Source organism: Macaca fascicularis, chromosome 20 (assembly GCF_037993035.2).
Source record: "Macaca fascicularis isolate 582-1 chromosome 20, T2T-MFA8v1.1".
In the NCBI taxonomy this organism is placed as follows: Eukaryota; Metazoa; Chordata; class Mammalia; order Primates; family Cercopithecidae; genus Macaca; species Macaca fascicularis.
In genome coordinates this window covers 49,249,047-49,274,560 of record NC_088394.1, presented here as the reverse complement: position 1 = coordinate 49,274,560, position 25,514 = coordinate 49,249,047, and the positions used below count along the sequence as shown (strand labels likewise).

At 36.9% G+C, this 25,514-nt stretch overlaps 1 protein-coding gene across 29 annotated transcripts in view; it reads right to left on the bottom strand.

The window, feature by feature from the left end:
• Positions 1-25,514, bottom strand: part of CHD9 (chromodomain helicase DNA binding protein 9) — a 273,480-nt gene that overhangs the window by 35,205 nt on the left and 212,761 nt on the right. For all 29 annotated transcript variants that reach the window (XR_012428685.1, XR_012428683.1, XR_012428687.1 and 26 more), the window contains 7 exons: positions 23,517-23,713; positions 22,873-23,072; positions 16,904-17,063; positions 16,381-16,470; positions 5,896-5,999; positions 5,261-5,378; positions 3,608-3,665 (listed from right to left, as the gene is read on the bottom strand). Coding sequence is in view for 23 of the 29 variants with exons in the window: in XM_074026669.1 (XP_073882770.1) it covers positions 3,608-3,665; positions 5,261-5,378; positions 5,896-5,999; positions 16,381-16,470; positions 16,904-17,063; positions 22,873-23,072; positions 23,517-23,713 (927 nt within the window). In the remaining 6 variants the exon portion in view is untranslated. The remainder of the gene's footprint in view (positions 1-3,607; positions 3,666-5,260; positions 5,379-5,895; positions 6,000-16,380; positions 16,471-16,903; positions 17,064-22,872; positions 23,073-23,516; positions 23,714-25,514) is intronic.

The window sequence follows — 25,514 nt, the reverse complement described above, 5'->3', positions numbered from 1 at the left end:
CTTCTTTGTAATAGAGAGCTGTTTTTCCCCCAATGGAATGTTAAATAATTAATTTAGCAAAAATAAAACTTTTAATTGCTTATTCTCCGTTTTCATCCTTTCACACTTCTCTATTGCATTTGACAATTAGACAATTATTTACTAAAAGTATTTCCTTTTCTATGATTACTGTTAAGCTACTTTCTTTTCCTCCAACCTTCCTCTGTGAGTATGCCCTAGGTTTTATTGCTAAGTGTGTTTTTTTCCCCTTTCTTATACCAACTGTTAGATAACTTACTCATTTTCATATCTGGTTATTAGGTAAGCTACAAATCTTTTCCTTTTCAGCCTTAAGCAGTTTGCTTGTGCTGTAGATACAGTTTTTGTCAACAAAGCATCTTTAATTAGCTATTCCAGTATTACCTTATATTCATAACTTTAGCAATTTTATATCAATGACTACTAGTTTCTATTGTTGTTTTAAAAAAGCCTGAAGTTTAGAATCATAATTCCCTTGTAGGTTTCTCTTTTCCTCTGGTTGCTTTTAATATCTTCTCTTTGTTTGGTATATCTTCAATTTCACTGTTATGTTTCTTGGAATGGACTTAGTTTTATTTATCCTGCTAAGACTTACTGTATTTCTTGAAACTGAGGAGTCATGTATTCATAACATCTGAAAAATTCTCAGCTGCTATGGTGCTTCTTATTCTCTTTAGTCTCTCCTTCTGGAATACCTATTCGATACATGCCAGACGTTATCATGCTATCCTCCTTGTTTCTAAATTTTTTAATACATATTCCACTGTGTTGGTTATTGATTTCAGTCTCTTTGCTCCAAATTTATTGCCTTTCATATTTTTCTTTTTTCTCTCTTTTTTTTTTTTTTCTGAGACAGGGTCTCACTCTGTTGTCCAGGCTGGAGTGCAGTGGCATGAACACACCTCACTGCAGCCTCAACCTTTCGGGCTCAAGCGATCCTCCTGCTTCAGCCTCCTGAGTAGTTGGGACTACAAGCAAGTGTTATCTTTTTTATTTTTTGCAGGGAAGCAGTCTCACTATGTTGCCCAGGCTGGCCCTGAACTTCTGGGCTTAAGCAATCTCTGTTCCTTGGCCTCCCCAAAGTGCTGGATTACAGGAGTGAGCCACTGCATCCAGCTCCTCTCATACTTTTTTTTTTACCTGCTCGAAGAAAATGGTTAAATAGCTCTTTAAATAGTTTTTCCTCTGTCAGTCAGCATGATATAAAGCTTTGTTAGTAAAGCAAACTGGAGAGACACTGTAGGAGGAAAAGGGTTTTCCGTCCTAATTCTGGTGAGCACTTCCATTGCTTAGTTCCCATAGCAAGGCCACTTCCCCAATGCCCAGCCCCCACAATTTGAGCAGTTTCTTTTCTCTGAGACAGGTCTCCCTCTATCACCCAAGAGTGCAGTGGCATAATCTCGGCTCACTGCAGCCTCTGCCTCCTGGATTCAAGTGATTCTCCTGCCTCAGCCTCCCAAGTGACTGGGATTACAGGCGCACGCCACCACACCTGGCTAAGTTTTGTATATTTAGTAGAGATGGGGTTTCACCATGTTGGCCAGGCTGGTCTTGAACTCCTGACCTCAAATGATCCACCCACCTTGGCCTCCCAAAGTGCTGGGATTACAGGCATGAGCCACTGTGCCTGGTCAATTGGAGCAGTTTCTTTAGCACCCTTAGCAGCTTTTCCCAGCAACTTCCCTCTTGAGTGGTATTGTGAGCAGAGTGCTTCCAGTGAGACACTTTCCCAGGAAAATCTTCCTTGGCAACCTTACAGGGCAGATTTACAGGCAGTTTCAAAGCGTAGCTTTTTGGCAACTTTTCTGCCATCCAGTGAGACATGGCCATATCCTCCTACCAAAGTCTGGATCTTGGCCCTGATAGGGATGGGACTCTTTCTTGGGAGCTTTATCTGAGTCCTAGGAGTGGTAGATGCTGCTTTTATATGCTATTCCTATATTCTTTAGTCTTTACTTTTTACTAATCTATCACTGTATTATAATAATTCTTTAAATTATACATTCCCTGTTCAAATGACTATTTGGGTTATCTCTCCTGATTGGTCCAGACAAATCCATTATGCTATACTGGATAATTTCTTCACATCTGTTTTCCAAATCATTTCTCCCTTCATGAACTGTGTCTAATCTGCTTTTCCAGGAGAATGTTTAATCTGTTTGTTGAGTTTTACATATCAATAAATGTATTTTCCACGTTTTTCTTTCTCTCTCTTTTTTAAGAGATGGGGTCCCATTATATTGCTCAGGTTGGTCTTGAACTCCTGAACTCAAGTGATCCTCCCGCCTTGCCCTCCAAAGTGCTGGGATTACAGGCATGAGCCACATTGCACTCAGCCTTTTCCCACTTTTAAAGTTAAATATCATCTTTTTCACATCTTCCTAGTGTTTTAAAATCATATCTTGTCTTTTGTTCTTGGTTCTTTCTTTAATGTCTTTAATCATTTAAAAATTTACTTTAAAAATTTTCAATAGGATTTTTTTTTTTAATTTCAATAGATATATCAGAAGTTCTCAGGGGTCTAAACTTATTCTTTATTGCATGCTAACATTCACTCATGGTAAATGGTTTCTCAATTATTTTTAAACTTGGGGTTTTTACTTCATTTTATGGAGCGCTTCATCTTTGGGACTCTTGCATAGTCTGGGTTGAACTGTTTCTTCCAGGTGCTTTTTGTTTTTACCTGGCACCCTAGATATATTACCAGTCAAGGACTGATCCTTTTTTATATTATACTGAGGGCTCTTGGACCACACAGATAAAGTAAAAGACAAACCATGAACTCAAGAGAAGGTGGGTCTACGGTTACAAATTCTCAAGGGAAACAATAATTTTCTTACCCAAAGTCCATGATGAGATAAATTTCCTTGTTATTTCTCTGTGCTGTTAGTCAGTAATTACTGGCCTTTGAGACTCCTGACCTTATACAGGATTTCGGTTCTCATTGTCCACACACTGAAGCAAGCCTTGTCTCGTGCCCTCATCAAAGCCCCTTAGCTACCAAGTCCAGCAAATCCTACCTGATAGTTTTAGCGTCATTTAGCCTTCTACCACATTCTCATCAATATTAGACATTCTTTGTCTCTTTTAACATCCTTTTTCCCACTCTACAGATTATTTTCTGTACTTTCATCTTCTTCTTTCTTTTGACATTCTACAAACAGAGTACTGAGAACTATGCTTTGGCTACTCAAAAGTCCTTGATGCTCTACCCTCTATCTCAAAACTCTTCATGTAGGTATAGTTTCTAACTCTTGCAGTATATATTTAGTATCTAGTTCTCACTCTCCTTTGGGATTTTGCTCTTGGACACTGTGTTTCTCAGCTCTAAGAAGCAGAGCAGGTGGGCAAGCCCCATTCCATCCACATGTCCAAGCCAGTCCCCATCTTGTCTAGAAGGGGAGATCAGGTGAATTCTGAGTGATTATTTGGGATGTTTGTCAACCCCAGTTGATCACTTACTTAGCTAATCTGAGGAACAGACGAATTATGTATAACAAAAACAAAAAATAATACAAAAGAAAAAGCAAACACAAGAAACCAAAGAGTATCTAAAATTGAGGATTTAAAAATATAATCCAATGCATACCTCTATATCATCTTTAAAGATGGCTGGGGCAGGTTTGTATTCTGGATCTTCCACATCCCTGTTAAAATACAAACAAATGCTGTAATAACTGTAATGGACTTAAGAGTTCACTTGATAGGACAAACAAAGTCTTGTTGGAGGGTTTTAGTTTGTTTTAAAGGTCAGACTGACATCTCTTCTCTAGCCAGAAGACTCCAAGACACAGCAGGAAGGCTGTTATATAGCAAATAGGGAGAAAGCTAGCTCTAATGTACCCTTACTCACAAGTTCACTTTTATTTTTATTTTTTTGAGACGGAGTTTCGCTCTTGTCGCCCAGGCTGGAGTGCGGTGGCACCTCTCAGCTTACTGCAACCTCCACCTCCCGGGTTCAAGAGATTCTCGTGTCTCAGCCTCCCGAGTAGCTGGGAGTACCAGTGCACATCACCATACCTGGCTAATTTTGTATCTTTAGTAGAGGCGGGGTTTCACCATGTTGGCCAGGCTGGTCTCGAACTCCTGACCTCAAGTGATCCACCTGCCTTGGCCTCCCAAAGTGCTGGGATTACAGGCGTGAGCAAGTGCACCCGGCCGCAAGTTCGCTTTTAAATGTGTTTTTATTAACCTCAACATGCATCCTACTTTTCTCTTTGGGTAAGAAAAGACAGATTACATAAGGCCTTAAAACAGGTACAGCCTTTCGTATGTGTGGGTTTCATATCTATAAATTCAACCAATTGCAGGTTGAAAACACGCGAAAAAAGCTGGTCATGATGGCTCACACCTATAACCTCAGCACTCTGGGAAGCCAAGGCTAAGGTGGGAGATCACTTGAGCCCAGCAGTTGAAGACCAGCATGGGCAACACAGGGAGACTTCATCTTTAAAAAAATTAAATAGAAGAAAATTAGCTGGGCATGATGGCATGTGCCTGTGGTCCCACTCAGGAGACTACGTGGGAAGATCACTAGAGCCCGGGAGGTCAAGGCTGCAGTGACACATCATTGTGCCATTGCATTCCAGCCTGGATGACAGAGCAAGACCCTGTCTCAAGAAAATATTTGGAAAAATATGGCATCTGTACTGAACATGTACAGACTTTTCTTGTCATTATTCCTTCAACAATTCAGTACAGCAACAATTTACATAGCATATAGCATATATAATGTACTAGGAATTATAAGTAATCTAAAGATAGTTTAAAGCATACAGGAGAATGTGCACAGGTTAAATGCAAATCCTATGCAATTTTATATATAGGACTAGCATCCTTGGATTTTGGTATCTGCAGGGTGTCCTGGATACCAAAATCCCCCATGGATATTGAGGGATGACTATGTAATAAACGTCATCATGTGTCTCTTCAACTATAACATTCTTGCCTTTTTCTCCCCTCTATGCCCCTAGAAGTTTATGAACTCAGTGGCCATGATATACCTATTAAAATGAAAAAAATGAAAAACTCATCTAAAGAATGGGTGTGGTGCATGGCCAACCTCTTCCTCGATCACATTCTGTTAGGTAAGTGCTAACCTATTAGTGTATCTTTAGCTCTTTCAGATTGTAAACTCCAATTCCCTTACTGCTACATCATTTAAAGATAAATAGTGTGACACAGAATATGCTGATATTGAATAGAGACATATAGAAAATACATGACTCTGAAACACACATACCCATCCATATAATCATTCGCTCTCTGTTCAGCAGCAACTGCTTTGTCATCAGGTTTTCCCACTCTTTCCAAGAAGCATAATGCTGGGTCTGCTCGAATAGTGTTATATTTTTCATATCCTGAAAACATCACCAATTACAAAAGTAAAAAAAGATAAAAAGAAGAAAGGTGTATACCTATAAGCATTCCTCATTATTTACAGTGGATGATATTTCTGGACTAAAGGGATATTAAAATAAGTTAAGTATGTTTTCCAGAAATTATCACAAACATTAAATGATCTGGTATTAGATATCTACTAAATTAAAATTTCAGTTACATTTATCAGTTAATATGAAAAATAGGATAAACTGTATTATACACACACACAAACACACAAACATATCTCACATAAGAACTCTTCCTGAGAGAGGAAGTTGTCTTAGATTTACATCCAGGAAGGGTAGGTTACACACGCCACCCTCCCAGGAGGAAATGTGGTGACTGACATAGTCTGGTAGTGTATGCTTTTAATTCTGTATATATAACATAGGTGTTACTGGAATAAAGCTGTTTAAGTGAAAATCAATGAACTGAGAACTGACAGAATTGCCTTATACATGGAAAGGGATACCACCTACCTTACTTCTTACTTACCATGTTTAAAAACTCCAATAAGGAGTGACTTATCAGCATCAAAATCCCACCACTCAGCAGGAACTTCTGAGTGGTCTGGTTCTGGTACCCAAACATCAATGTCACTGTAAGAAAATCATAATATGGCATTATGAATTACTATAAATGAGTCAAAAAGGAGGTAAAATTTTACTTAGCTTTTAAAGCATTGTGGCTTTCAAGAGAGAGCTTAGGATTTCATTATTTTTTAATCATTCATAATTGCCACCAATTAAAATTACAAAATTGTGCAATAACAAAGATACCATAAAATAAACGAATATTGTTAAGCCCAAGAGAAGAAATAAGTTTCAACAATGCTTACTAAACAATTTTCTTAAATTATCATATCCTTTCACTGATTTTCTTTATTTAGAGACAAAGGGTTCTATTGGAAGTAGAGACTATGTCAGCCAACAACTTGGCAATAATCACCTGGTTCAATTATTTCATTTCGCACGTGAGAAAACTGAGGCCCTAAAAGGGTAAATGAACTGTTTTAGGCTGCAGAGCAAGTAATGTCTCCTCTAGACCACTACTGCTAAGAAAACCATGCTGAAAATGCCCTGTAATAGCAAATTTTTGATTCATAATTTGATTGAAACACTCAAGTGTAGGCCAAGCGCAGTGGCTCATGTCTGTAATACCAACACTTTAGGAGGCAGAGGCGGGTAGATCACTTGAGCCCAGGAGTTCAAGACCAGCCTGGGCAATGTGGCAAAACCCCATCTCCACTAAAAATACAAAAAATTAGCTGGGTGTGGTGGCGCACACCTGTAGTCCCAGCTACTTGGGAGGCTGAGATGGGAAAATCTCCAGAGCCTGGGAAGTTGGGGTTACAGCAAACCAAGATCATGTTGCTGCACTCCAGCCTGGGCCATGGGAGTGAGACCTTGTCTCAAAAAACAAAAAACACTCAAATGCTGTTTTGATGTTGTAAATAAATAATACAACGCCATAAAATCACAAGACTATTAAAAAGTAAAATAATAAACCCATAATGATTTGATTTGGTAGATTGGTTGTTTTTATGAGTAACAACCACAGAACTGGCAATTTTGCAAATATAATTTTCTTATTCTTCGCTCATCACTTGAAATTATTATTTTCCCAGAAAGCTTCAGCAAGTTATATATATAACATGTCTAAAAACATGTCATCTATAGAAGGACGGAAATGTTCACTTCTTTACCACAGTGATTCAAGTCATTGTCTTCTTTAGCATAGAATACAGTTAACATCTGACAATGATTAACAAGTATCAATTTATATACACACAAATATATATTTGTATATATACATACACAAATCTGTGTATATATACACACAGACACACACACACACACATTTGCTTGTATTTGACAATGGATAGAGACTGAACAGGAAAATTACTACAAAAAGTTGAATAGTCGAGAACTTCTCTATTTGGTATTCATAAATTACCAATTTTCAAATAACCAGAGATATAAAACAATATAAATTATACAAAGTAGAATTTCATCTGTCTTAACAAAGACCTATAAGAAATGGGGAATTTCCTATTTCTATGGGAAAAGTTAGATTCTAAGTTGGCTGTCTTTGGAAACTCAAATTTTTATATAAAAATAAACGAACAAATGATCAACATGTTCCTAGGACAAGAACCCAATGTGTAATCAAAATATAGGTGAGATAGAAGACACTAGCAGTGAAAAGGAAATGCTTACAAATTTTATAAAAAAAGGAAACAAATTTACTTATTTTTCACAAATGTTTTACTAGAATTTTTAACTCAAGAAATATAAGGAAGTGGATGAAGAGATCTTTCTATAGATTCTTAAAGGAATTTGTCAGCACTCGAAATGAACACCTAATTATATCTAATTTTGCTTTAAAACAAAAGGGTCACAATTGACTTCAGTTTAGAAAAATAGAGAAAAAGGAAGAATGATTTTCTTGTGATATGGAAAAAGTTAAAAAGAAATGAGAAATACGGTTAAAAGAGATACTTATAAGTTATTAAGTAGGATTAAACAAAGCATTAGCCCTGAAATATGAAGGAAAGAGGAAAGAACACTGGAAACAGAATCCCAGAGGAGAAAAAAAGTGGGTCAGATAGCTCCCTTTGCCAACCATCAGGTGGCACTCTAAGCTCAAAACATTGTGATTACCATCTGAGGTGGAAGGTTTTCCTGCTTGTAAAGAGAAGGCAATCAGTATATAAAACTCATGGTTCAAATTTAAGTGCCGCATGCACATTAGGTATTGTTGATTTCTGTTTTTAAAGACTAACTTGTGTCATCTCTTGCATAAAGTTTCCTTTAACTTCCCCAGGGTAGATCATTCACTCAAAATATATTTAAACAGCATTCACTACATGCCAATAATGGCAATAATAAAGATAGTCATGCACATGCCCTTGTAAAGAGGGACATGCAATATTGTGTGATGAGTGCTGTGGCAGGGTACTCTGGTTATGTGCCTAACTCAGATTTAAGAGGTCATAAAAGGCTGACTCAATGTTGGCTGAGCAGGAAGAGGGAGAGAATGGAAAAAAGGAGGAAAGAATGTTATAACAAGAATGCAAAGACCTGGAGAGAAGAGTAATTAATCATGGCACATTGGAGAAATATGGATCTAAAATTCAGAAGAGAGACATGGGCTACAGATAGGGATTTAGAAGACATAAGCATAGAAACAAAAATTGAAGCCACAAAGATGAGAACACCCAAGAAGAGTAAGTGACAAGAAGAGAAGGCCTATGTGAAGATTCCTTGAACTCTAAGAGACAGATAGAAAACGAGCCTGAAAAGCAGCAAGCAGAAAGGTAAAAAGAAAAACCACAGGAGAATGGTACCACGGAAGCATTTTAAAAAGAAGGAAGTGGTCAACAAAGGTAAAGTAAGGTAAGCACTATGGTATATCCATTAAATTTGGCGGCAAGAATATCAGTGAACATCTGAAGTGAAGAGGTAGAAGCTGCATTGTGGTAGATTGCACAGTGAATGGGAGGGAAGAAAAAGATAACGAACACCGATGCTTCTTTCTTTTCTTTCTTTTTTTTTTTTTTTGGAGACAGTGTCTCATTCTGTCACCCAGGCTGGTGTGCAGTGGTGCAATCACAGCTCACTGCAGCCTTGACCTCTCTAGGCTTATGTGATCCTTCCAGCTCTGCCTCCAGAGTAGCTGGGACTACAGGCATACACCACCACAACCAGTCAATTTTTCTACTTTTTGTAGAAACAGGGTTTCGTCATGTTGCCGAGGCTCATCTCAAACTCCCAGGCTCAAATGATCCACTTGCCACGGCCTTCTTAAGTGTTGGGATTACAGGACTGGTCACTGTGAACCCCCTAAAACAAGTTCGGCGGTCAAATCAAGAGAGTAATAATATGGTAGTTTGAAGATATTTTGGGTCCAAAAGCATTAAGTGTTGTGTGCACACACGTGTGTATGTGTAAGTTAAGGTGAGGGAGATGTAAACATGTTAAAATCCAAATGAGGAGGAAAAGGGGGGAAACTAATGAAAGAGGAAAAAGAAGGTACAATCCACAGAGAGCAGTCCCTGGGAAAGTTACAAGTGGATCAGATCCAGTCAGGCTAAGGGAAAGAAGCCAATTAGTTGACAAATATTTACTGAGTGTTTACGATGTCCCAGATTCCATACTTACCTTTAAGCAGCTTAAATTATAATAAAAGAAGACATACAAATAAATTAACGTAATTTTTAAGTAGTAGTAGGCATTATAAATGAAATAAAAGAAGGTTAAATAGTAGTGAATGACTGGTGGGCTACTTAAGCTGAGATTGGCAGGGAAGGTCTATCTAAGAAGGAAATACTTGAGTTGAGATCCAAATAATTTGAAGGGGTGGTTCTGTGGAAGACCTGGGGAAAGAATATTTGGATCAGGAAGAACAGCATAGAATGAACTTGACAGGTTGGCAAAACACAACCACCACTGTGGCTGGAGCATGGTCGGTGAGAGACACAGTGAAGAAAGTGGGTACAGAGTTATGGAAGCACTTGTAGGTCATATGGAATTTGAATTTTACTCTAAGAGAAATTAGAAACATCTGGAGGGTGTTAAGGAGTGCCAAGACCTGATTTTTGCTTTAGAAATACCACTCTGGCTGCTGTGTGAAGGACAGGCCTAGAGAGGCAAAAGTGGAGGCAAACAGACCAGTTTTATGAGGCCACTGCAAAAGTCTAACTGTGAGATCATGGTGGCTTGGACTAGGGATTTGGCAGAGGAGATAGTGAAAGGTACTGAGATTTGGCATGTATTTTGTCAAGCTAACAGGGAAGAGAGGAATCAAGAATAACAACAGAGCAGTGGGTTGTACATTTACTAGGATGGAGAAGACTTGTACATGGGAAGGAAAACAGAAAGGACTGAAGACAGGAGATTTGGAAAAGCCAGGGGAAGTAAGATGTTAATTAGTCATTTAAGTGGAAATGTTGGGAGGCAGTTGACTGATGGCTTAAAACTCAAGAAAGAGGTCTGGGAGAAATATGTAAATTTCAGATTTACCTGTTTATAGATCATATTGGGTATGATGAAGCTGCATGAGTTCACCTAAGGAAAAAGGTAAGAGAGCTGAGGACAGAGCTCTTGGTCAATCCAGTATTTAGAGATCTGTTAGAGAAATAAGAGCTAGCAAGAGGGAATGAAAAGGAAACAGTAGTGAGAAAAAGGACAACCAGATGGGTATAGTTAACACAAATGCCCACAGAAGACAGCATCTTATGGAGGACAGAGAGTAAATTTAGAGAGTTGATCACACTGTAGGTCATTAGGGGCTGTGTTAAGAACCATTTTAGTGAGACAGTGAAGAAGGAAGATCCATTGGAATGGGTTAAAGAGAAAATGCAAGATAAAGAAGCAGAGATAGTAAATACAGGCAACCTTTTTTGTTGTCTGAATCTTTGCTCTGCCATTTTTATCTGGGTAACCTTAGACAAATTTCTTTTTTTAAAAAAATTCTGTATTTCCATAGGTTTTTGTAGAACAGGTGGTATCTGGTTACATAAGTTCTTTAGTGGTGATTCGTGGGATTTTGGTGCACTCATCTCCCGAGCAGTATACACTGCACCCAATTTGTAGTCTTTTATTCCTCACCCCCTTCCCGCCCTTTCCCCCTGAGACCCCAAAGTGCACTGTATTTCTTATGTCTTTGCATCCTCATAGTTTAGCTCCCACTTATGAGAACATATGATGTTTGGTTTTTCCATTCCATATTGGAATGGAATAGTCTCCAATCCCATCCAGGTTGCTGCAAATGCTGTTAATCCATTCCTTTCTATGTAGAATTCCATCTCATATATATATGAGATATATATGTATGTGTGTGTGTGTATATATGTATGTATGTATATATTCCATCATATGTATATATATCACAGTTTCTTTATCCATTCGTTGATTGATGGACATTTGGGTTGGTTCCATTTTTTTTGCAATTGCAAATTGTGCTGCTGTAAACACGTGTGAGCAAGTATGTTTTTAATACAATGACTTCTTTTCCTCTGGGTAAATATCCAGTAGTGGGATTGCTGGATCAAATGGTAGTTACACTTTTATTTCTTTAAGGAATCTCCACGCTGTTTTCTATGGTGGTTGTACTAGCTTATATTCCCACCAGAAGTGTAGAAGTGTTTTGTTACTATATCCATACCAACATCTATTTTTTTTTATTATTTTGATTATGACCATTCTTGCAGGAGTAAGGCAGTATTGCATTGTGGTTTTGATTTGCATTTCCCTGATCATTAGTGATATTGAGCATTTTTTCCTATGTTTGCTGACCATTTGTATCTGTTCTTTCGAGAATTGTCTGTTCATGTCCTTAGCCCACTTTTTGATGGAATTTTTTTTTTCTAATTTGAGTTTGTTGTGTAGATTCAGGATATTAGTCCTTTGTCAGATATACAGATTGTGAAGATTTTCTCCCACTCTGTGGGTTGTCTGTTTACTCTGCTGACTGTTCCTTTTGCCATGCAAAATCTCCTTAGTTTAATTGAGTCCCAGCTATTTATCTTTGTTTTTACTGCAATTGCTTTTGGGTCCTTAGTCATTATATCCTTGCCTAAGCCAATGTCTAGAAGGGTTTTTCCAATGTTATCTTCTAGAATTTTTATAGTTTCAGGTCTTGGATTTAAGTCCATGATCCAACTTGAGTTGATTTTTTTATAAGGTGAGAGAAGAGGATCCAGTTTCATTCTCCTACATGTGGCTTGCCAATTATCCCAGCACCATTTGTTGAATAGGGTGTTCTTTCCCCACTTTACGTTTTTGTTTGCTTTGTTGAAGATCAGTTGGCTGTCAAGTATTTGGCTTTATATCTTGGTTCTCTATTCTGTTCCATTGGTATGTGTGCCTATTTTTATACCAGTACCATGCTGTTTTGACAACTATGGCGTGATAGTATAGCTTGAAATCAGGTAGTGTGGTACCTCCTGATTTGTTCTTTGGTTTAGTCTTGCTTTGTCTATGCAGGCGCTTTCTTAGTTTCATATGAATTTTATGACTGTTTTTTTCTAGTTCTGTGAAGAATGATGGTGGTCTTTTGATAGGAATTGCATTGAATTTGTAGATTGCTTTTGGCAGTATGGCCATTTTCACAATATTGATTCCACCCACCCATAAGCATGGGATGTGTTTCCATTTATTTGTGTCATCTATGATTTCTTTCAGGAGTGTTTTGTAATTTTCCTTGTAGAGAGCTTTCACGTCCTTGGTTAGGTATATTCTTAAGTATCTTTTTTTTTCTTTTTCTTTTTTTCCAGCTATTGTAAAAGGAGTTGAGTTCTTGATTTAATTCTCAGCTTGGTCGCTACTGGTGTACAGGAGAGCTACTGATTTGTGTACCTTAATTTTGTACCCTGAAACTTTGCTGAATTCTTTTATCAGTTCTAGGAGCTTTTTGGAGGAGTCTTTAGGGTTTTCTAGGTATACAATCATATCATCAGCAAACATCAACAGTTTGACGTGCTCTTTACCAATCTGAATGCCCTTTCTTTCTCTTGTCTGATTGCTCTGGCAAGGACTTCCAGTACTATGTTGATCAGAAGTGGTGAGAGTGGGCATCCTTTTCTAATTTCAGTTCTCAGAGGGAATATTTTCAACTTTTCTCCAATCCAGTATTATTGTTGGCTGTATGTTTGTTATAGATTGCTTTTATTACATTCAGGTATGTCCCTTGTATGCTGATTTTGCTGAGAGTTTTAATCATAAAAGGATGCTGGATTTTGTCAAATGCTTTGTGTTTACTGAAATGATCATGTGATTTTTGTTTTTAATTCTGCTTATGTGGTTTATCACATTTATTGACTTGCATATGTTAAACCATCTGTGGTATGTAACCCACTTGATCATCGTGGATTACCTTTTTTTGATATGTTGCTGGATTCAGTTAGCTAGTATTCTGTTAAGGATTTTTGCATCTATGTTCATCAAGGATACTGCTCTATAGTTTTCTTTTTTGGTTGTGTCCTTTCCTGCTTTTGGTATCAGGGTGATACTGGCTTCATAATATGATTTAGGGAGGATTCTCTCTTTCTCTGTCTTGTGGAAGAGTGTCAAAGGATTGGTACCAATTCTTCTTTGAATGTCTGGTAGAATTCAGCTGTTAATCCATCTGGTCCTGGGCTTTTTTTTTTTGTTGGTAATTTTTTTTATTACCATTTCAATCTCACTGCTTGCTCTTCATCTGCTTAGGGTATCTAACTCTTCCTGATTTAAGGTAGGATGGTTGTATCTTTCCAGAAATTCATCCATCTCCTTTAGGTTTTCTAGTTTACGTACATAAAGGTATTTGTAGTAGCCTTGAATGATCTTTTGTATTTCCATGGTGTCAGTTGTAATATCTCCTGTTTTGTTTCTAATTAAGCTGATTTGGATTTTCTCTCTTCTTTTCTTGGTTAATCTTGCTAATAAATACAGGCAACTTTTTAAAGGAGTTTGTTGTGAAGAGGATTAGGGAAATGGAGTCTGAGAATGTATACTGAGAGAGGTTTTTTCCCTTTCTTTAAGTGACTGCTATTAAGGCATACATGTATGCCAGAAGAATGATGTAGTAAAGAGAGAGAGAAAAAGATCCAAGAAAGAAAAGTAAAGTCCCAGAAAGGTAAGAGTAAAGTCCTCAAAAGTTAAGAGAAACGAGTTCCATGCTGCACAAAGTTTGCCTTAGGAGGAGGGACATTTCTATTGTATCTTGAAGGAACAGGTGGACATATATGCAAGTAAAACTGAAGGTAGCTCTCATCTGATTGTGTCTACTTTTTTCCATGAAATATGTAGCAAGGTCATTATTGGAAGGTGGTAGTTGCAGCGTGGAAAGATGGTTTGAGGAGAGAGGTACAAAATGGTTCTCTTAAAGAGTAGGAATATGAATTGACTAGCCACAACAGTTAAACAGTAGATGTTTAATCTCTTTTGAAATGGGATCTATGCTCACAAATTTGAAGTCATTCAGCATGGCTTGCTTGATTTTCTCCACAAATGTTCAGCTACTTAGGTGCAGGCAAGAAGTAAATGGCTAGCTGGGGTTAACCTGAGTTGAGGTTGTAACAGATATCTAGAACAGAAGGAAAGGCAGGTGAAAGGAAATAGATAAGGATTTTAGTTAGCAAGTAGACTGCTAGACTATAGAATCTATGTTGAATAATGAGGAAAGGAGGGGCATGAAAGTGGTGATGGCTAGTGAGTAAGTGGTAAGATGTGGGGACATCCTGATGAGATTAGAGAATTATAATGAAAGTACCCAAGTTAAATGAGTTAGAAGGAAGGATGTCACTGTCAAAATTCTGATTAAATAAGTGCTGTTACTGGTGATAGCAAGATCAAGTGAATGACCGGGTGACTTTGCAGCTGTAGTGGGGAGAACAAGAGGTAACTGTAGATAAAAGTCAAGGAAATGAGAAACCAGGGTGTTGAATGGATCATAGTTGGATATAGAAGTCAGTCACCATAAAACTTCTTTAATTGTAATAAGAGGGAAGAAGACTGAGTACAGAAAAATTAAATTTTAGATTTGGTGGCAGGAAGCTGAGGGAATTTCTGTTTTATGGCTTGCTTACATTTCTCTACAAAGCTGGGGGAATATCATTTGCTGAGAATGGGGGGGTTGAGTAATAGGTTTATGCAGAGTGAACTATATAAATTAGATGCTTACAGAGATTGGAGAAGAAAATTGGGAAAGGTTACTTGTAGTATTAAGAGGCAAGATGAAACTAGAAATAGAAAATTCTAGTAGCACCTCCCTGGTATTCTATACATACACAAAAGCATTTATTACATTGCAGTATAGTTTTATCTATTTCCTGCTCACTGACACCATAAACAACTTAGGGATCAAGACTGTATTTTGTCTTTCTATTCCTAGTGCTTCACAGTGCCTGGTGCTTAGTGAGTACTCAAAAAGTACTTCTGTTGGAATGAATGAATTGGTCATTAAATCAGTGTCTGTGTCTGGGGCTGGGTGTGGTGCTCACAACTGTAATCCCAGCACTTTGGGAGGCTGAGGCAGGTGGATCACCTGAGGTTAGGAGTTCGAGACCAGCTTAGCCAACATGGTGAAACCTCGTCTCTACTAAAAATACAAAAATTAGCCAGGTGTGATGGCACCTGTAATCCTAGCTACTCAGGGGGCTGAGGCACAAGAATCGCTTGCACCTGGGAGGTGGAGGTTGCAGTGAGTCCATATCATGCCACTGTACTCCAGACTGAGTGACAGAGTGAGAATCTGTTTCAAAATTAATAAATAAACAAACAAATAAATAAAAAATCCATGTCTGCTTTAATGGCATCTAGGTTAGATACCATTCTTAATATTAATACTACTATTGTTACATTGTGACTTCTAGTGACGGCCAAGATGAGAGCAATAAAAGAAAGCTAACAAATTGGCAAGGGTTAATTCCCTAAGTTTCATGGATTTTCCACCTTATAAATTTCACAGACTAAGGACCCGCCTAATATACAATATTCTGGTCATATAATTTTTGCCTCATCATGTTATTGAAAAATAAAAATAGGCTGGGCATGGTGGCTCACGCCTGTAATCCCAGCACTTTGTGGGGCCAAGGTGGGTGGATCACCTGAGGTCAGGAGTTCGAAACCAGCCTGGCCAAGATGGTGAAACCCCGCCTCTACTAAAAATACAAAAAATTAGCCAGGCGTGGTGAAGCATGCCTGTAATCCCAGCTACTCGGGTAGCTGAGGCAGGAGAATTGCTTAAACCCGGGAGGCGGAGGTTGCAGTGAGCTGAGATTGTGCCAATGCACTCCAGCCTGGGCAACAAGAGTGAAACTGTCTCAAAAAAAATGAATAAATAAAAGAAATACATCATTTAAGCAAGGTGTGGTGGTGTGCCTATAGTGCCAGCTACTCAGGAGGCTGAGGCGGGAGGATCACTTGAACTCAGGAGCTTGAAGCTGCCTGGGCAAGACAACAAGCAAACAAAAATAATAAAAATTGTTTAACTTACCTTGCATCAACTCCATCAAATACTTTCTGACACTCACTTCCAATAACTTCTTGCTTGAGATAATACAGCATTCTCACACGAAGCAAAACCCTAAAAACAAGGGAAAATGAATCAAAAGGCATAAAGATATTAATCGTTTAAAATATTTGGCCATGGGGTTAAAATTAGGAAGGAATTTGTGTACAGATTTTAAAATAATGAAATAATAATTACTTCTGATTAAATGAATCTTATTACTACCATATATATAAAGAACTTCTCCAAAATCTTCATAATCATCATTATTTCATATCCAAGTAAGATATAATGAGCTCATTTGGAGGCCAGTTTTATTTATCTGTTGGTGAGAACAATGACACAAGAGGTATCATGATTTGCTTGAAGGATACCTTGTAAAATTAAGATTAGGATTGGCCCTAGACCATGCTGTCTCTGTACTCAAAATCAGCATGCTTAAAGATTATTAATAAATTTAGAACAGTAAACATTTAAAGAGTTGTGTTTAAAATACCCTACTACCTACTTATTACAGTGGTGTTTTATATGTTTTTTGTAGCCTTCATCTTGAAGCAGCTGCTCGGGATTATATTTTCGAAGCCATTCTGCTTTTTGTATATCAAATGAGCTTGTTTGAGTTTTTACTTTCTTCCCTTTTCGACCCCTGGGTACAGGAGCTGATAGGCCTGTTAAAATAAGAAGGACATGTAAAATTAGGAATAATTTCTATAAAAATTTGCAATTTGAAAGATTGTTTCAATGCAAGAAATTTCTGGAGACTTTCTGAGGTCTTTTCAGAGAACTTTAAAATACTAGTAACAATACTGACCCAATCACAAATCAAGATGATGGTTTTATACATATTAAAACATATTTCCCCCAAGTAACTAACAATTCTGCGTCTCATATTAATTATTCTGATTTCCTTTTTGTTCCAAAACAGATTTTTTATTACAAATGTAAAACCCAAAAGATCAAGCCTATGCCCTCTGCTTTACTTTTGCTTTCCTAGATACTAAAAGATATGTTTTGCCCTCCACTCTTGCTTTTCAAAAATGATTTAGATAGATTAGGTTAGCCATCCTGTTCAAGATAGCTAAACTCATTTTAGTTATTTGAGTTATTTGTTGTGAAATATTTAAAAACTACAAAAAAGTACTGCCACTCTCTTCATGTTCACATATTCCATGTTTACTTAGTTTATTTATTTATTTATTTTTTTGAGACAGAGTCTCTGTTGCTCAGGCTGGAGTGCAGCCGTGTGATCTTGGCTCACGCAACCTCTGCCTCGTGGGTTCAAGTGATTCTCCTGCCTCAGCCTCCCGAGTAGCTGGGATTACAGGCATGCAGCACCACGCCTGGCTAACTTTCATGTTGGCCAGGCTGGTCACAGACACTTCGTTTTTTATTAAAGGAAGTAATATATACTTGAAGTCCCTATGTAGTCCTCTCCTATCAAATTCACTCATTCCTTCCCAGAGATTACCACTACTCTGAATTTGTTTTTCCATTCCATGCAAGTTTATACTATTATTACCTATCTTGGATAAGTATTTAGTATTTAACTTTTCAGATATAATATTATAAATATAAGCCTGAAAACCTTATTTATTACTCTGAACTTTTAAAAGCTTTATCCTGGTTGACTCATAAGGCTCTAATTCATCTATTTTTGTTTCTGTATAATAATTTATTACATAACTATACCACCTCATATTTATTAATCTTCCATCATATTTGAGTTGTTTTGTTTGTAATTTTTCACAATTGTTAATAATGCAGTTTTGACTCCTCCTGCAATTCTTGTATCTCATTTACCTTTTCCTTGCCATTTTATACCAGGTGGGTACTCTACTACAATGGTACATAGAGCACTATATGGATTTGTCCACTTTTCCTTATAATTTTGGCCGAGGTTCTTTTTTTTTTTCCCTTTACCTTTTGAGACTATTTTAGATGTATATAAGTTCATACTTGTTATAGTTTCTTCTATGGATTCTTTTTGATTATTAGGTAGTGTCCCTTTTTTTAAAATTCCAATTGATACCTTCCATCTTAAATTCACTTTGTTCTATGTTAACAGTACTACAACATTTTGTACGGTTTAGTATTTGCATGGTATAGTTTTTACTAAATAAACTTTTAAGCTTGTTTGGTGTTTAATAATATCTCTTTAAAGTACAAAAATGTTTATTTTCCCCCATCTAACAATTTTCCTCTTTTAACAGGTGAAAATATACATAGGCTGCATACATATGTTTATATATTTATTTTTACAATTTTATTGTTTATCATACCTTCCTTCTTTCTGTGTTTTGCTAGAATGATAAATAGTTCTGTATTCCAATCTTCTCTTCCCTTGTTGGTTTGAAAACAGTACATACTTAAAAATACACATGCTTAAATTTTCCTAATGAAATCTGTAGATATTCTGTATTTCCAATTTTCTTCCTAACAAGATTTTCCCAGATTCATCATTCGATCTTCTTTTTACTTTTTCATTTCATTATGTGTTGTTACAATTTATAGGCTTCTGCTTTCACTGTTTTTACAGCACCTTATTCTTTCGAAGTCATGGTATATTTGAAGTATCTTTGAAGATATTAATGATAGTTAAAGAAAAGGTGTCCTCCTTTTTGCAATCCTTGTTTCCTTAGAGTTCGTTTTAATGTTTTTTTTTTTCTTTCTTTTTCTTTTTATTTTTTGAGACAGAGTCTCGCTCTGTCACCCAGGCTGGAGTGCAGTAGCATGATCTCGGCTCACTGCAACCTCTGCCTCCTGAGTTCAAGTGATTCTCACAACTCAGCATCCCAAGTAGCTGGGATTACAGGCACGTGTCACCATGGCTGGCTACTTTTTGTATTTTTAGTAGAGAGGGGGTTTCACCATTTTGGCCAGGCTGGCCTTGAACTCTTGACCTCAAGTGATCTGGCCACCTCAGCCTCCCAAAGTGCTGGGATTACAGGGGTGAGCCACCGTGCCCAGCCAATGGTTTTTTGGCTCTTTCATGTTGGAGACTTTCCTGAGATGCCTGATAATCCTTGGCTGTGTTTGCTCTTATTTAAGTGTGACAAATAAAAAAGGTGATAGGGAGACTGAAGAGATGGAGCATAGTGATTGTGGGCTCACTGAAGGGTAACTGGCGGTTTTTTGTTTTTTTTTTTTCCTGTCATTATCTTTAGATTTGGGGCGAGCCTTTTAGTTTTATTCCTCGAGCAATGAATCAACCAGTATGCACACAGTTATTTAATCCCTATTTAGCAGCTCCACAACTCAACTACCAGTGCAACCCAGACTTCTATTTTACTCTTTCCAGAAAAAAATTTTTAGTCCATTTTCGTCCTGGCTACATGGAACTGAAGAGGGTGTTTAGGGCCCTTTTTAAACCGCTTTGAATGAAAGCCTCTATCCTTTCACACCCACTTCCAGAGGCTCCTGATGTCACAAATTCCTAAGACATTTGGGAAATCCGTAAAGCAAAGCAGTTTGCCTTTCCCACTGCTGACCTAAGATTCAGCTCTCTCAGGTTGGTTAAATCAGTTATCACTAATATATTTGCCTCCAGCTTCCAAAATCTTGTTGCTGTTTCCTCTCCCATTCTCTATCCATTTTTGAGAGTTTATGCTTATTTTAAAATTATAGAATACAAGTATATACAACAGTCCCATTATCCACCTTCAATAATTATCAACTCATGGCCAATTCTGTTCACCCCCAATCTTTCATATTATTTTGAAGTAAATGTAAGAAATCAATCATTTCATTCATAAATATCAAAGGTATCTTTTAGCAATATCTAAAAGATATTTAGTGATACCTAAATTTAACAGAGGTATCTGTTTAGTGATAAAGCCTCCATTAAAATAACTACAATACTATTATCAGCCCTAAGGAATGCAATAATAGCTTCTTAATATTCAGTATTCTAAAGTCTAATTAGTTAATAAAGATAATAAAACATTTACTCTGGGTTGTTTCAATCAGGATCTAAATAAAGCCCCCACAGCACTTTAGGAGGCTGAGGCAGGAGGATCACTTGAGCCCAGGAATTTGAGACACACTTGGGCAACAAAGTGAGACTCCATCTCTTACAAAAAAAAAAAAAATTAGCCAGGTGTGATGGTACACGCCTGTACTCCCAGCTACAGGGGAGGAGGATCGCTTGAGCCCAGGAAGTTGAGGCTGCAGTGAGCGGCGTTCATGCCACAACACTCCAGCTTAGGCCACGGAAGGAGACCCTGTCCCAAAACATAAAAATAAAAATAAAGTCCCCAGACCCCACACTGCAACTGGTTGATAACTTTTCAATCTCTTTTAGGTTATAGCAGGGTTTCATTCTTGGCACTACAATATTTTGAGCAGGATAGTTCTTCATTGTGGGGGGCGGGGTGCTATCTGTGAACTCCTGGCCTCTATCCACTAGATGCCAGTAACACGCTCAAGGTTGTGACAGCCTGTGGTAGGGGTGGGATTGGGGCAGAAAATCATCTTTGGCTGAGAATCACTGGGGTAGATACCTCTCTATTCACTCCTAATCCGATAATTTATTAATTGAGGAATCCAAGTCTTTTGTTCTGTAGAATTTATTAAGCTTAGTGCCTTACTTTTTTCTACTGGAGTTTCAAGAAAGAGTGAAATTACATTTGTGTGATTCTCCCATCTACCTCAGGTCTTCACATTAATTAAATTCATCATCTATTAAAATAGGCCTACACTGGGCCGGGCGCGGTGGCTCAAGCCTGTAATCCCAGCACTTTGGGAGGCCGAGACGGGCGGATCACAAGGTCAGGAGATCGAGACCATCCTGGCTAACACAGTGAAACCCCGTCTCTACTAAAAAAATACAAAAAACTAGCCGGGTGAGGTGGCCGGTGCCTGTAGTCCCAGCTACTCGGGAGGCTGAGGCAGGAGAATGGCGTAAACCCGGGAGGCGGAGCTTGCAGTGAGCTGAGATCCGGCCACTGTACTCCAGCCTGGGCGACAGAGCGAGACTCCGTCTAAAAAAAAAAAAAAAAAAAAAAAAAAAAAAATTGGCCTACACTGACCACCCTATCTAAAATGGGTGCTTTCTGTTGTTTTCCATCTCAATAGTTTATTTACTTCACAGTAATTACCACAATCTGTAACTAATGTACAGTCTTACTATGTCTACCTGGTTAGGAGGTAAGGTTCATGAGCTCAGGGATCTTGTCTATCTTGTTTCTTCTTATCTTTTCAACATCTTGCACAAGACACACACCAGGCATTCAATAGATATTTTTTGATTAAATAGAATAACACTGTAACAAATTTAAGGGTATAGTAATTCTTTTTATTTTTTACTGAAAATTTTATGCTATAAAATAATTATTTTATACAAAAAAGAATGTTCTGTTAGCAAGGCTGAGGAGAAAAAAGTATATATCAGAGCATATATCTCTGATAGGACTGTAAATTGGCATAACCATTTTGGACAGCAAATTAAAGCATAATGAAAATTTAGGCCAGGCATGGTGGCTCATGTCTATGATCCCAGCACTTCGGGTGGCTGAGGCGGAAGGATTACTTGAGCCCAGGAGTTCAAGACCAGCCTGGTCTTGAATATATATACCAGGTCTTGAATATATATATACCAGAATATATACCAGTACCTGACTCTACAATATAAAAAATTTTTTAAAAGCCGGGTGTGCTGCTACATGCCTGTGGTCCCAGCTACTCAAGAGGTTGAGGCAGAAGGATGGCTTGAGCCCAGAAGGTCGAGGCTGCATTGAGCCATGTTTGCATCACTCTAGCCTGGGGGACAGAGCAAAACCCTGTCTCAAATAATAAACAAAAATTAAAAAGTATTATGAAAATTTAAAATGCATATCAATGTTTCTCAAACTTTAATATGTACACTAATTCCTACAGATCTTGTTAAAATGCAGATTCTTAATCAGTAAATCTGAGGCCTAAGATTCTGCATTTCTAAGAAGCTTCCAGAAGATGCTGATGCTGTTGACCCAGAGACCACATTTTAGGTAATAAAGATGCATATAAGCTATACTCTAAAAATTGCATTTTTGATATCTACTTTAGTGGAAGATTTATTTTCATGCACAAGGAGGAGGGTACATGGATCTTCTCTGAAACTTGTTTTTTAATTGTCTAAAATTGAAACTACCTAAATAACCATCATTAAAGGAGATATTAAATAAATTATGCAATATCCATACTACAGAATACTAAGCAGAACTTAAAAAATCAGATAGATCTATATGAGCATAGATGGAAAGACCTCTAAGACATTTAGTTGGGTCATCAATTCGAAACAGATACGTATTTGATAACAAAATGTAAAATCCACCAAAGTGATAACATTGGCATTTTCTGAAGCTGGAACTTGAATTGGGAGTGAAGGTTAAGGTTCCTTAATATTATTTGTAATGCTTCTATACTTTATAGGAGAATATGTTAAGTATTGCTTATATAACTAAAAATAAATTTTAAAAGCAAATGAAACAATGTTCTTACCTAGATGATTCTGTAGCTCTCGTGTCTGTCCATCTTCAGTTGGAGTAATGAGATCCCATATGAAACCTTTAATCTTCTCATCTCCTCGGTAGTGAACAAGGCAATATGCTAAGAGGGCTCGGCAAATTATCTCTACATCGTGTTCATTTAGCTGCCTTTTGAAACGGCCATGAGATAGAATCTCTCTCCATCGGCCCCACCTGGTTAAAAAGGGTATAGTTACATTGATATTGAGTGAAGTTCTAGAGAAAAATATAACTCATAAAGACACGAAAAACTAAAAAAAAAAAAAAAAATTGTCATTTTTGCTAATTAAGTCTTCCCTACCCATGCATAGAATGTAGAGGAATGGTACAGTAATTTCTAGTATATTTTATTCAGTAATGGATAACATCCAATTCATATTACGGGATGTGCAAATTTAAGAACAAGACGTTTGACTTTAGTGATACTTTGACAATTTAAATACTTAAGGATAATTTCATCATTCTGCTATTACATATATGTTAAAAATAGAAAGTGTACTTTAAAAGTAAATTTTAATGATTCTAAGAAGATAAAAAAATATAGTAAAAACCAGTATATATTTTCTGTAACATTACCTACCAGACTACTTAGAGCAAACATTAAAAACAATGTTTTACCCATAAACTAGCAGGTTTTTCTCAACTCTAAAGCATTCGGTTCTTCCATAGCCATTGGAACGGTCACAGGGTCTCCGGAGTTTGGGCTTTTCATCTCCTTCACTTTCAGCTTCAGATAATTCAGCCAATTCATCTTTTGTGGCACTAAAAGGTCTTGTTTGCTTCCTAATTCTTGGAGTGTCAATAACCAAGCTGTTCTGTAAAACAGAACAGCTATTACTTGAAGGTATTTTTATGATTTTGCTTATAACAGTGTTCTATATTTTCACCTTGTACAAACAATAATTACAGAAACACAGACAAAAAGAAATTACTAACAATTTCACCAACCTATTCAGTCAACTTAGAATTTCTTATATTCCTTTAGAATTCTTGCTACCACACATGTAAAATTTTATGACATTATAGTCATAGGATAAAAAGAACTTGATATTTTGCATATTAATATAACAGCATTGTAATAATAAAAATATTTTAAACTGAATTTATGCCTTCTAATTTTTCTTTACCTAATTCATAATTTAGATTGTTCTTAATTTTTAAAATAAATAATGCCAAAGTTTATTCTAAAGACAAATTCAAAAGAAGGGAAGTATCCAGAAATGGAAATACTGGTCAAAGGTTATGAACATTTTACAGTGCTTTTCAAAAGACTTATAATAGTACACAAAACACAAGGCAGTTAATTGCATCATCCTCAGTACGTTCAATTCAGTTTAATTCATTCAAAACAATTTAAGTTAACATACTTTTTATTTTTACTGAGAAACTTCTCTAAGCTAGGCACTATGTTATGGGCTGTGGTATAATGATGAGTAAGGCAGTTTCTACTCATAAGGAATCCAAAGTTTTAGTTACACAGACAAATGTGTCACTAAATAAATGCTATTCGGGATGAAATTTTTTATGATACAAAAGGTATCATAGTCAGAGAAAATGTCACAAAGTAGTGATACTAGAAAGACTTACTAAAGAATTAAAAGTAGTTTGCCAGGCAGTCAGGGAAGAGAGAGCATTACAAGCAGAGGAAAGAGCAAGGGACCTGAAATGGCATCAGATATTCAGGAAATGCTTATGTCCTAGAGCAGAAGAGGAAAAATGGTAGGAGAGAAGGCAAGGACCAGACCATAAAGGTCCTGGTATGCCATAATATGTATGGAGTACATTATATTTAAGGGGGCATATGATGTCCTATGATAGGTGATGTTAACTTTTGCCAAGTTTCTCCACTGTGAAGTTACTAGTTTTCCTTTTGGAATTAATAAGTATTTTGGAGGATAAACTTTGAAGACACATAAATATCTTGGGTCTCAAACTTTTACCCACTAATTTTAGAATTCACTGATGGATCTTATATGCTACAATTATTACTATAGTTGATTCATGGTGATTTTTCATTTCCTGCATTCCTTCTACATTTACTAAATGGCATTCTTCCATAAGAAAGAGTTATCCCTTTTCCTCTTTTTTCCCTTCCCAGTTTCCTTAAAAAAACAAAAAACTAATTGTATTTTTTTCTTAATTTTCAAATGTCTTTATCCCCAAATCTTTTGAGATTTGATACATTTTTTATCAACTTATATTAGCTTTTATATAACAGAAACATTAACTTTCGTATACACGTCTGCTATAAATAGTGTCACCAGTCTGACTGCACTTTCATTTTTCCATTACATAATTCTGTCTTGTATACATATACCAATCACTTCCTTTGTAATTTCAAATTTAGAATGTTTTCCCACCCAAATATCTGTGAAAAGAAATCTAACTTCTATTTTTCATGTTTTGATTAAAAAAACACTTAAAAACTTTTTATCACAAATTAGAGTTTACTTGGTACAGAGCATAGGATTATAATGCTCCTCCCAAATGCCAATACAATATCCTAATCACCACTTATTAAATCATCTTTCTTTAGCACTATTTGTATATTTCATAAACTTATACTTTGATCTTTTTCTGTTATCTTATTCTTTGCTTTGTATCTTTGTCAGTACC